This window comes from Emys orbicularis, chromosome 1 (assembly GCF_028017835.1).
Source record: "Emys orbicularis isolate rEmyOrb1 chromosome 1, rEmyOrb1.hap1, whole genome shotgun sequence".
Taxonomy (NCBI): Eukaryota; Metazoa; Chordata; order Testudines; family Emydidae; genus Emys; species Emys orbicularis.
In genome coordinates, this window is record NC_088683.1 from 201,074,982 (window position 1) to 201,088,127 (window position 13,146).

The 13,146-nt window shown below is 42.2% G+C and overlaps 1 protein-coding gene across 1 annotated transcript in view; it reads right to left on the reverse strand.

Moving 5' to 3' along the window:
• Window positions 1-228: 228 nt before the first annotated feature.
• SYNJ1 (synaptojanin 1) overlaps window positions 229-13,146 on the reverse strand; it is a 107,676-nt gene continuing 94,758 nt past the window's right edge. The window contains exons 30-32 of the mRNA XM_065423535.1: window positions 7,545-7,653; window positions 4,628-4,851; window positions 229-249 (exon numbers count right to left, since the gene is read on the reverse strand). Of these exons, the coding sequence (XP_065279607.1) occupies window positions 229-249; window positions 4,628-4,851; window positions 7,545-7,653 (354 nt within the window). The remainder of the gene's footprint in view (window positions 250-4,627; window positions 4,852-7,544; window positions 7,654-13,146) is intronic.

The following is a 13,146-nucleotide window of genomic DNA, read 5'->3' on the forward strand; positions in this document are numbered from 1 at the left end:
TTTCACTATAGTGCTAGCAAATACAGCTAAGAGACTCCTTCTGTCAATATTCATCTATTAAGAAAGGAAAAAGCAAACTTTATGGCATGACAGTTATTTTAGTATGTGGACAAGTGGTTTTTAATGTGGATGAGACTGCAGATGTATGAAGCAAAAAAAGACTCATACATCTTTTCTGCTAGAAGAGATGGAGATCACATACAAGATTGGTAAGTAGTCAGGTACCTGTTACCCTGATGGTTGCTCCTGCTTGTGAAAGAAAAAAAAGACATCAAAGGAAAAAATTAGAGGAAAAATCCAAGGTACCTCACCAACCTCAATAATCCTCATTATCCAAAATGTTTTAAATACTATATTATGTGTGAAGAAAAATATGTCTGATGTTCTGTATACAACAGATACAAGATGAGAATATCAGTGGACTTAATACCCTTAATACCCTGAATTTTAAAATTTTGTTGAAGTAGAACTTCAACTGGAGCATAAGATTTTATAAATTTGATCATGAAGGCTCAACAACATATTCCCTGGTTAATTTAAGTCAGATATTACTTTGACATTATCACATGCTATGGAGCAGTCTATGATTATTTTAAAAGACTTTTTCCAAGCACTTAGTCCACGTAATTCATTTTGCAAGAGAGGGCCTATAACATTTAAATCTCACATTCTATCAGAAAATGTCATTTTACATTTAAAATGATCAGTTTTACCTTAGTTCTAAAGGTATTTTTTTATATTGCAACATTTTCATTACCCCATAGTTATAGAACCCATGCAATTCATATTTTTACAGTAGTTTATTTTATAAAGACAACAGGAGTTTTAAGGTTTTCAAATGCACAAAAATTCAGTAATCTTTAATCAGAGAGTGGGATCTGGACCCATAAACTTTCAAAAGACTTGAACTTCAACTTAATATTTTCAATCCAAAACTCCTTTCAGAAGACTATATGTTGATAGATAAATGGGATAGCCATGGTTTCCATTCTATAATTAAATTCTACAAAGAAGAAAAATGAAAGATGAGAACAATAACTTAAGATCGAAATAGACATCTGAATTTTCCCTTGTGATTAATGCAGATAAAACTTTAGAATAAGATTCGGTAAGGACATTCACTGCACATATTTCACAAAGAATTTCAAGTTTTAAACTACATCAGAAAAGTTAAAAATATGGCTTTTGAAAATGATGTTTCAGAATCAATACTTAATCAGAGCAGTACTTCTTGTGGCAGCTCAGGTGCCTCTATCACAATTTCATATCTACTTCTGAATACAGAATTGCAGAAGCTCTGATGTTCTGAGACATTTGTTTAACCATTTAAGTATATTTGTAGTCTATACATGTTGTGAAATGGAGATAAACTGTCATAACTACTATGCAAAAAAAACCAACCCTCCGAAGTGTGATAATCAAGTTTTGGTTATTTTTAAAACTATTTTTTTGTTATAAGTTTCCATCAGAAAAAAAAAAATTAGCAGCCAAAGGTGCACAATGCAGGGAGTGATTCAGAGGCAGGGAGACGTGCAGGAGAAGGAAGAGGAAAGGTGGTATTTATAGGCTTTCAACTACAATTTAAAATCTTTAACCCATCAAAGACCCATGCAGCCCCCGTCTTAAGCATGAATAGGGATCAATTTAAGCACATGCTTAAGTGCTTTTAAAGTTGACACAATCTTTGATGTGAAAAAAATATCTAGAATGTTGGCATAAATGTAAAGCATCAATTTCTTGTTCCATAGAAAATTTCTTCTAAAAAAATGTTTCAATGCGTATTTGTTGATTTTCAGTCCAAATAAGCAGTCCAGCAGCTGAGAATTACTGTACATTTAAGAGACCAAATTCACTGCTGGTGTAAGTGGACACAAGTACACTGATACTTTAAGGCAGTGGAGAATTTGGTTCAATATCTGGTTACCTGGAAGCGAAGTCCCTAATTGCTAACATTGATCTTTAGTATGTTATAGCTTAGGGAAGAATCTCAGCCTTTTGTGCATACACAATGTACTGCAAATGTGCTTTTAATTTTTTTTTTTTTGTAAGAAATGTCTAAAAAGAGAAGGTTACTCACCTTGTGCAGTAACTGAGGTTCTTCGAGATGGCTGTCCCTCTGGGTGCTCCACTTTAGGTGTCTTGGCGCCCTGTGCTTCTAGTCAGAGACCTTTGGGTTGGCTGAGCTCACGCCGCTCCGAGTGGCTACCCCAGGCGTGCAGCCAACCGCCACCCAGTTCCTCCTCTACCCCCAGAGGATCGAGTTGAAACTCTGAAGCAGAGGGGAGGAGGGTGGGTAGTGGAGCACCCACAGGGACAACCATCTTGAAGAACCTCAGTTACTGCACAAGGTGAGTAAGCTTCTCTTCTTCTTCAAATAGTGTCCCTGTGGGTGCTCCACTTTAGGTGACTGAAGAGCAGTGGAGAGGAGGGGCTTCAGAGTTGATTTATGTATGGTGGAGAGCACTACAGACTGAAGTGAGCATCTGCAGCTGACTGCTGTTCCAGGGCATAATGTTTGGTGAAAGTATGGGGCGATGCCCAGGTAGCTGCTTTACAAATATCAGTGATGGATACATGTTTGAGAAAGGCTATGAATGTGGACATAGCTCTAGTGGAGTGTGTGTGAAGTCCAGAAGGAGCTTGCAAATTGTAATTTTGGTAATGTAGCTTGATACAATTAGAGATCCATTTAGAAAGTCTGTTTGGAAATGGTTTGGCCTCTTGATCGTTCTGTTGTGGATACAAATATAGCCTGGACGATTTTCTGAATGTTTTTGTTCTCTCTACATAGAGCACAAGCGCTCTGTGGATGTCTAGCATGTGAAGGGATGCCTCCCTGTTGTAGGCGTGTGGCTTGGGGAAGAATACAGGTAAGTAAATGGGTTCATTGAGATGGAAGAGGGAGGCAACCTTGGGTATGAATTTAGGTGGGGGCGTAGGATTACTTTGTCCTTGTGGAATGTGGTATAAGGTGGGTGAGCCATTAGGGCACCCAACTCTCCCACCCTTCGTGCTGACATGATAGCTACTAAGAAGGCGACCTTCGTGTATAAGTGTAGGAACGAGCAGGTCGCTAGTGGTTCAAAAGGTTTGCCCATGAGGGGATGGAGAACCAGGTCGAGGTCCCACACAGGGGTCAGGTCCCTTAATGTGGGATAAGTGTTCTCAATACCCTTGAGAAAATGCTTAGTCAGTGGATGGGTGAAGACCATGAGTCTGTCCACCTTGTCGTGAAAGGCGGTGATGGCTGATAAGTGCACTTTGAGTGAGCTAGTCAAGAGGTCTGATTTTTTGAGTGTCAATATGTACTCGAGGATAGTGGGTAACGGGGCCAATTGTGGAATGATCTGCTTGTCTCAGCACCAAATGGAGAATCTTTGCCACTTGTGTGCATATGTTTTTTGTGTGAAGAAAGGTCGGCTGTTAAGTAGAATGTCTTGGACCTCCTTGGAGCAGCATGTTTCAAGTTTTTTGTTTTAAATGGGAAACGAAAGAAAAATGAAGGGAGATTAGCAATGAGGGAAATTAAACTGAGAAAAGGGCAGAGAATAAAGGAATATGAAAATAGATAAGGGCGCTGCTGTCGTTCCAACCGAAATCAAGGGCGGTAGAGAAGGAACTGGGTGGCGGTTGCCTGCGTGACTGGGGTAGCTGTTTGGAATGGCGCAGGACGGCTGCCACGCGTGCGCAGCCAACCAGCGCACTGCTACCAAAAGTCTCCAACTAGAAGCGCAGGGCGCCAAGACACCTAAAGTGGAGCACCCACAGGGACACTCCTCAAAGAACTATTGCTTTTCTTAAACAAAGGGTTTGTTTTTAAATAAATATTTTAGCTAGTACACAGAACAGAGCATTCAGTGTTACTGAATTAAAACGTCAAATTATTTTGGAGTATTGTATATTTTAATGAACACCAGGAAATAAACAGAATAAATGTACTTTAGTTAAAATTAGGACTCAGCATTCCAACCTTGAAATGAATTAGCTCCAGTACGAAGCTCCAAGTATTTCTGTGCAAGATTTAAATAGATACTTTTTCTTAAGAGATCTCTCTTAAGTTGCCCGGTCTGTAAGTTATGGATTTGTGTTATTGTGAAATGTATTCAATTTTAGAAAACACATTTTTCATATAAGGTATAAGATTATAATTCTATTGTTACATGACACGATGTAAGAACATGTACACCTCTACCCCGATATAACACGACCCGAGATAACACGGTAAAGCAGCGCTCCGGGGGGGCGGGGCTGCACACTCCAGTGGATCAAAGCAAGTTCGATATAACGCGGTTTCACCTATAACGCGGTAAGATTTTTTGGCTCCCGAGGACAGCGTTATATCGAGGTAGAGGTGTAATTTATATTTTAGGTAACTGTATCAAAATTAAAAATTCTCAAGAAATTAAAAAAATTATATTCAGGGTTTAAATCTTCAGTCTACAAGGATAATATAGAATCACCTAAGGTTATTTTACTGCCGTGTCGTTATCCTTTTGTGCTTAAATATCCTAAGTTTAATCATTAATGGTACTTTTTTTTTGTTCTGGGGCTTTCCCGTGATCTGTGATGTTAAGGCACGGTAGGCTGTGTTAAGGCACAACACTAAAAGATTCAGTTGTACACTTACTTGCTGTTGTGAAGGAACCGATTCTGAAGGCAAGCTGTGGGATGACCTGCTCCGGGGAGGCGGTTGCGGTGGTGCTTCCAGATTCTGTGGAGGAGTTGTCTGAGAGGTATGCATCATCATAGGTATAAGAGGCTCTTGCATTTTTTGAACAGATGGTGGCTGAATGGTGGGTTGAAGAGGAACTACGGCCTGAGGTTTTAGTGGTTCAGGAAGCAATGGCGACCCTACAAATACATTTACAATGCATTTTATTAGAAATATATTCTGGATGTTTTCTCCATAAAAATGATTAATAAAATAGATATCTAGGTAACTAAGGTCAAACATAAAATATATTTTGAAAATCACTGTTGTATAGATGCATACGCTGAACAATACATATTTAAGACAGTTTTATCAATCAGTTTAGGATGGAAGCTGAAGGTGGTCCCTTTGAAAGTCAATTGGTCGTGTGCTCCTGAATCACCTAGGTGATTTGAAAATCCGAAGAGAACACTAGCGGTGCAGCCATCATGAGCACCAGGCCACCACAACACACAATTTGTTACATATTCCTCTTGGTACATTAAAAGTTACTTGTGAAATACAACTAAGGCAGGAGGTAGTACTGTGTCCAGGGCAAAATGAGGGAGCCCACTCCTGTATTTTCCACTCCATGCATCAGATGAAGTGGGTTCTAGCTCACGAAAGCTTATGCCCAGATAAATTTGTTAGTCTCTAAGGTGCCACAAGGACTCCTCATTGTTTTTGCTGATACAGACTAACACGGCTACCACTCTGAAACCTGTCACTTCTTAAGTACAGTAGCTCCTCACTTAAAGTTGTCCCGGTTAATGTTGTTTCATTGTTATGTTGCTGATCAATTAGGGAACATGCTTGTTTAAAGTTGTGCAATGCTCCCTTCTAACGTCGTTTGGCAGCCCTCTTCTTTGTCCACTGCTTGCAGGAAGAGCAGCCCATTGCAGCTAGCTGGTGGGGGCTTGGAACCAGGATGGACCGGCAGCCCCCCATCAGCTCCCCGCTCCCCTAAGTTCCCTGTGCAGCAGCTGCCCAGCAGGCTAGCAATTGCAGCTGTCCCTCCCCCCACTGCCATGTACTGCTCCTGCCCTCTGCCTTGGAGCTGCTCCCCGAGACTCCTGCTTGCTGTGCGGGAGGAGGGGGGGCAGGGGAGGGAGAAGGGGGCAAATGTTAGTGTGTCCCCCTCCCCCCTGCACCCCGCTTACCCCATCTTCCATAGAACAGGGGGGACACACGACAGGGTTCAGGATGGAGGGAGCTTCTGGCGGCAGCTGTGGTCTCAGCAAGCTGATCTAATTAACAAGGCAGTGGGGAATTGCGCATCTCTCTCTTTCTCACAGGGTGTGTGTCTCTGTCTGTGATGCTGTCTCCCCTCCCTCCATTCCTGCTGCCTTGTAGAGTGTGAGAGTTAACCCTTGAGGGCTCAGCCAATTGCTAGTTCATCATTTAGCAGTAAGACATTCCCTGGGAAATATCCCACCCTCTGACTCCTCCACCTCAACCAAGCTTCACAATTATCATCACTGTGTACCAGGATTAAACTGTTTGTTTAAAAGTGTGTGTGTGTGTGTGTGTTTGTGTGTGTGTGTTGAAAAAAAATTCCCTGGAACCTAACCCCGATTTACATTAATTCTTATGGGGAAATTGGATTCGCTTATCGTCGTCGCATTTTTCAGGAGCATAAATGCAACGTTAAGTGAGGAGTTACTGTTGTTTCCCTCTAAAAGCACATTACACTTGAGGCTCCATGATCTACACTGGCTGCTAGTTTATTTCTAAGTGCAGTTTAAGGCATTAGCTGCTGACTTAGATTATTCCATGCATTATGGAATAATGCATAAGGCTAAGTTTTAGTCACAGATATTTTTAGTAAAAGTCATGGACAGGTCATGGGCAGTCAACAAAAATTCATGGCCTATGACCTGTCCATGACTTTACTAAAAATACCCATGATTAAAAATTGGGGAGAGGGGCCCTTCCTGGAGGCCCCACGGGTACTGGGGGAGAGTGGCATGCGACCCGGGATCCCTGCGGATGCTGGGGGAGTGCACGGCAGTGGCACGGGACTCCTGCGGGTGCTGGGGGGAAGAGGTGTGTTGGCGGGGCCAGCAGTCTCCCTAACTGGCTCCACACCCCCTCCCGCCCCCCAGCAGCAGCAGAGTTTGGGTGGTGGTGGGGGGAGGCAGGAGGTTGGGGCATGGGACGGGGTGAGGCAGGCTCTGGGCAGCATCCCAGAAGCAGTGGCATCCCCCTCGCTCAACTCCGTCCTAGGCGGAGGCGTGGCCAGGAAGCTCTGCACACTGTCTCCACCTGCAGGCAGTGCCCCCGCAGCTCCCGTTGGCCGCAGTTCCCGGCCAATGGGAACTGCGAAGCCAGCACTCTGGGCAGAGGCAGCGCACAGAGTTGCCTGGCCACACCTCCACCTAGGACGGAGCTGAGTGAGGGGAATGCCATCGCTTCCGGGGAGCCCTGCAGGTAAGCGTCACCCAGAGCCCGCCTCACCCCATCCTGTCCCTGCCCCCAACTCTGCTGCTGGAGGAGGAGGGCACAGTGGCCCGAGACTGCCCCAGCAGCAGCCAGTGTGACTGGCACAGGGGCTGCCTGAGCTGCCTCTGAGCCAGGCGCACCGGCAGCTGCAGAAATCCCGGAAGTCACGGAAAGTCATGGAATCCGTGACTTCCGTGACCTTCATGACAAACTCGCAGCCTTAATTATGAGGAACGGCCATACATGATTACATGCAAGAATCTTCATTTTCACAGAAAACTGATGGCTTTTTCAGTTGGAAGCAAGTCAAAGGTAAGGGTGGGCAGATTTGGATAGGGTAATAAGGCAGCCAACCTAGATTTGCCATTAAACAGTACACTACATTTCCTTTTCTTCTAAAGTATAGTATTACCTCTTGGTGGTTCAGCTGGCTTGGTTTGGGTTTCAGGTGTTGGCCTCCCCACAGACGGACGGACATGGCTTTGTGGTGCACTAATAACTCCAGCTCGGGGTGGAACAGTCTGAAATAATAATTGGTAAAAATAAAATACTTAAGCTATACTTCTGGAATTGAAGTGATCTCCTGCTGAATGACGACTGCTGATTTTTTTGTATTGCAGCAGTGCCAAGGGCCCCCAGTCATAGACCAGAAGCCCTACTGTTCTCAGAACTGTACAAACACATAACAAAAAGACAGTCTTTTACCCAGAGAAGTGGGAGTCACATAGGTGGCTTCAAACTTTTGTTCTGCGGTCTCAAGAAATATATGTTCATGTCATTCTGAAAGTAGTAGTAGTTTATCAGAATTGGTAAACTGCTAATAAAATTTTGGTGGCGTTGAAAACCACTCAGAGGTCATTTCTAATCAGAAGCGAAGGATTACTGCAGGATGGGAATGAAGAATCACCATTTTCCGGAATCAAAGATACTCTGGGATGGAAAAGACCTAACAGTCAATCACTGTAAACCATTTATACAGCACTATAAAAGTTTACCAAGCCCTTTACAACCCCCCGTTATAATGCGTTCCATGCCCCGAAGACCTGTGACGTGCAGTACAGAAAATGTTATGCTTGACATGGGACTTATTCTTTAGAACCCATGTTTGCAAATCTTACATGTGGGTATACTGTCTCCAGGCAGGATGGAGACATTCTGCCTAACCAAAGAGCGCCAGTAAATATGTTGGCTATTGGATATCCTTTTTTGATGAACTTGTAGAGCAGAGCATTAAAGGAAAAATATGAAACTATTCCAAAGAGGAATATAATTTGAAAGAACACACATGCCTATAAACTGCGTGTGGTGTGAGTCAAGCTGCCAAGAATGGAAACCAGAAGAAAACGAATGATCACGTAAAGCAAATGTTTTCTGTCCCGTTTATCCATTGTTGCCAATCCTACTGTGAGATTTAACAGCAGTGAGAATATCCCAGGGATTTTTTTGGAACAAAACTTATACACATAATTCCTCTTACAAACTGTGTCTTAAAAAAAAAAAAAAAAAAAGAAGAAGAAATCACCCTTGATCTGGCCTAATACATTTACTAGATTTAGAAGACAATGTTTAATGGCCGTGGTCCAGTATACCTGGGTTAACTCCATCTAGTGACTTTTAAATGCTTTAAGCTATCAAGCATCAAAAAAAAAATATAGCTTTCTTCCTTTTGACTGCCAAGCAGCAAAACAAAAACAAAAACACAAACAAAAAAACCCAACCAACCAAGGTAGTTTTTAAGAAACAAGTTTTGTTGGAATAAAATCCATCCCAAGAAACATGCCCACTTTTCCTTTGGATGTTTAGGAACTGGATATTTAGGACAATAGGATTATATTCCAGGATTTATAAAAGAAGTTGTTTTCCTTAGGAAACCTATACAGGCTCCTCTGAATCGGAATAGAATAGAAATAAAGGCTGAAGCAGTCCTTAAAACCCCTCAGTGTTAATGGAATAAGCAATAATAGGACACCGTGGTGTCTCTAATTCTGAAAGTCTTCTAGCAGAAATAACTGCTGCCAGAAAGGCTGTGTAAGGCAAGGAAAATAAGGAAATTGAGCTCTGAGATTTGAATGATTAGTGGGTTAGGGCTTTAAGAAATCCTTCACATACAGTTAGGAAGGGATGAGATTTGGTTTGTTTTACTGCATTATGCCGGCAATTGCCACGATGTGGACCTTCTAGGAACTGGCTTTTAGCCCCAAATTTAATTTTTTGAAAAAGTGGTACAAAATGTTGATTTTAATCTGATTTATTCATCTAACAGCAATGGTTGAATTAAAGCCATTTCCTGGAATAGGAACTATTGGTGGAATCTTTGCTGGATGCCAGCCCGTTTTAACAACTTCTTTGGAGTATCCCTTTTTGGTTAGTAATGGCAACGGTCTCATGTCAGCTCCAGAAAAGGGACAGGAAAAGATTTCTCCCATGGCTCAAACTGTGTCTGTTTCCTAAGAAATGAAAACAGCCAGTTTAACACTTCTGGTGTAACAATGAAGGCCAGATTGTTGAAAAATTACCTCAAGACCCTTGCACTAGTCAGGTCTGAGGCAGCAGGAAAGTTGATTCAGTAGTAGTTGTCTAGGAACAACAACTGAAGATTGAAAATAACCTCTGCTTTCTCTTGGCAGGGTCTTTGCTCTCTCACTAGCTAAGGTGGTATGAAGTGCATCCACAATGAGGTATCTACATTTCTGGTTTTGTGGAGGATAGATGACTCAGATTCAACATTATGGCTAGCAAGGACTTTTCCTCAATGGTTTCTCCCAAACACAACTTCCTCCTGGTCAGCAGCTAGGCCATCAAGCCATGTGGATTGAAGAGATCTCAGAACTGATTATCTCCTGCCTAGGACTTGGTGATCTAACCTAAGTGCTGACTTGGTGGTAGGCTATTGAGTTCTTGTGCTGTATTCATAATGGAAGAAAACTTTGGAGCTATTTGCCGTAGAGGCAAAAATTCCCTTCAGTACCTCCTAAGAGGAGATCTATGCAGGCTAAGGTCATGTCTACACAGTAGGGTAATGTGCACTACAGGGGTGTGATCTCTAAAGAGCACTAACATATTGAACCTTAATTGGTCTATGTAAACTCTGCAGGTATGCATTAATAGTTCTCTAGCACTCTTTAACATAGTGCTGTTTCAAACAATACTATCTAAAAATTCCCTGGTGCGCACCAGCAGAGTCTACGCGGACCAATTAATGCACAACATATGAGAGTGCTTTAGAAGTCACACTCCCACAGTGTGCATTGTCCTACCATGCAGACATGCCCTAAGCAGTCTCTCAGGACTGTTAGCCTTGGCCTCTGTCTTGTCAGTCATTTTGGGAGCCTATCCAAGGAGGAGCACTGCTGAGGTGCCTTAGAGAAGGGAGACAACATTCTCTAATAGCCAGCGAAAGGCCAAGGAGTCAATTTAGAAATTTAAGTAAATTTTCAATTTTGCTGCCTTTTGTTTTGTTTAGATAAAGTGCTATAAGTATCCAAGAAATTAAGGAGACAGAGCTTAACTCCAAAGCCAAAAAGTGATTGGTCTGAATCTGCCTCTCTCCTCGTCAGTTCACTAGGAAACAGAATGTACTGGCAGACACCGATACAAAAAACACAACAACATCTTAACCCCGTATATCTTCAAGCATTTTGTAAATGGCTCTTTTGGTGGAATTCCCTACAACTTCCTTTAGAAGACCAAAATATAGCCTAAGTGATTTTTATTTTCAAAAATATTTCCTTATATTTAGCCTAAATTCCCTTTAACAAGTTTATTCCATAGCTGCTTTCTTTCACAAATTGATGGGCACTTAATGCCTCAAACACACACAAAAATATTCTATCTAGAATATGCTACTGCAGTTTATTTTCCTCTGAAATGGCTATTGTGATTGCAGTGAGGAACAAACAGAAGGAGCAGAGATCTCCTAAGCAACAGAGCTCCCGTTTTTCATGCAAATGTCCTAATAAATACAAGCCTTCCACAACCCAGTAAATACTATATAGGTTCTTCCTAGGATATTTTGCAAAGCATTGTGAGAAGCATCAGCAAAGCTTTAAACAATTATCTCCGATATTTGTAGACAGTTCTCACCTCTTAGTAGTCTTTTTAACAAAATGTATATGTTGTGGCAAGGCACCTCCTTTGCCTTGTTGGGCTCAGCATTTCCCCCCTTTGTCAGGGTTGTGGTGGAAGGACCTGGAGTAAATCAGTTCCACTAAGGAAGATTTTATTCTTCACTTGGGTATTTTCCCCCCCCCCCCCAATACTTACAAGGCCCAGGGAGTAGTACTCTTCAGACAAACCAAAGAAACAAATTCACAACAGAACAAGGGAATACCTTTCCCTGTCCCCTCTCTGGGATGTTGCCTTGTGATGCTGGGTGCCAGTTCTTCCCCAAACAGGCAATTAGCTTGGTTGCTGGGAGGAGAGAAGCTTTCCACCCAGGAGAAGTCTTTTCTCCCTGCTACAGGGTCTCTCTCATGTCTCCACCTCTCTCTCACCAGAAGAGGGGTTTTTAAAGGTCACAAGCAGCCCTTAATTGGACTCAGGCTTCCATAGTTGACCTGAGGTAGCTTCTTTTCAGCTCATGGAGAAAAGGGTCTTTACCATTCTAGTACGGATTCCACCACTCTCTTACAGCTGTGCAGTCTGACTTTTCCACAATATCCAACGCCTTTTAATTTCTCCCCATAGGCAACTCTTGGAAAAAGTATTTGCCAACTCACTGCTGGTGAATGAGACAGAGCAGTCAAGTCCCTCTCACAATTAGGAGGCTTCTGGGGCAGGTGGGAAGAAATGAAGAGTTTGCAAGTATTCATTTTCCCTTCTAGGAGCCAGAGATGTGGGTGGCTTCAAATTTATCTGAAACCCACTACCCAGCGGTGATATAAATAGTGGAGCCCTGAAGACCACCAGCTATGGGCTGAGCTTCACCCTTGAATGTCAGTTGTTGCTCCAACAACAATTTTTCATATCAGCCTTTGGTTAGCAAGTTTAGTCCTTTGACTAGTAGCTGTCAAACTTGCCTGCTCATAGGTCATTCCATCCAATTTTGATAATATTAGTTGCCCTTTTCTTGACCCTCTCTCTATTTTTTGATTTCTTACTTGTAGAGAAGTACCCAAACTACTGAAAACTGTACGCAGTATTTCAATTTGTTCACACTAACACTGCACAAAGAGGAACTAAAGGCTACTGTACATTCAACCGAGTCCTTCACTGTTATACAAAGATCCCAGGGCAAAGTGTTAAGGTTGATTAAAATCAAGGTACAACCACCATTATACATCAATTAATTGTAGTCTTCAGAATGCACATAAGCACTGATGATAAATCCTATCCTTCCAAATCATCTCATTTTAAACAAGATTATAAAACATACAAAATATAAAGTGTCTGAGTCTGCTTCACACATTGTGTTGTTATTTAAAAGTGGCCATAAAGCACAATCACTTTTATTTGATAAAGTTTTATATATACTTTGCATGTGTAAATTACTATACAAGGTCCAAGGCAATACACAGTCAGCTCAAAATCTTTATTGGTGTATTTACAGGCTGAACACAGCATGAATATGATTTAAGATTGTGTCTCCTCACACAACTTGTAAGATATCCACTCAATTTTACAAAAACAACAAGGAGTCTGGTGGCACCTTAAAGACTAACATTTATTTGGGCATAAGCTTTCGTGGGTAAAAACCTCACTTCTTCAGATGCATAGAGTGAAAGTTACAGATGCAGGCATTATATACTGACACATGGAGAGCAGGGAGTTACTTCGCAAGTGGAGAACCAGTGTTGACAGGGCCAATTCGATCAGGGTGGATGTAGTCCACCCCCAATAATAGATGAGGAGGTGTCAATTCCAGGAGAGGAAAAGCTGCTTCTGTAATGAGCCAGCCACTCCCAGTCATTACAGAAGCAGCTTTTCCTCTCCTGGAATTGACACCTCCTCATCTATTATTGGGGGTGGACTACATCCACCCTGATCGAATTGGCCCTGTCAACACTGGTTCTCCA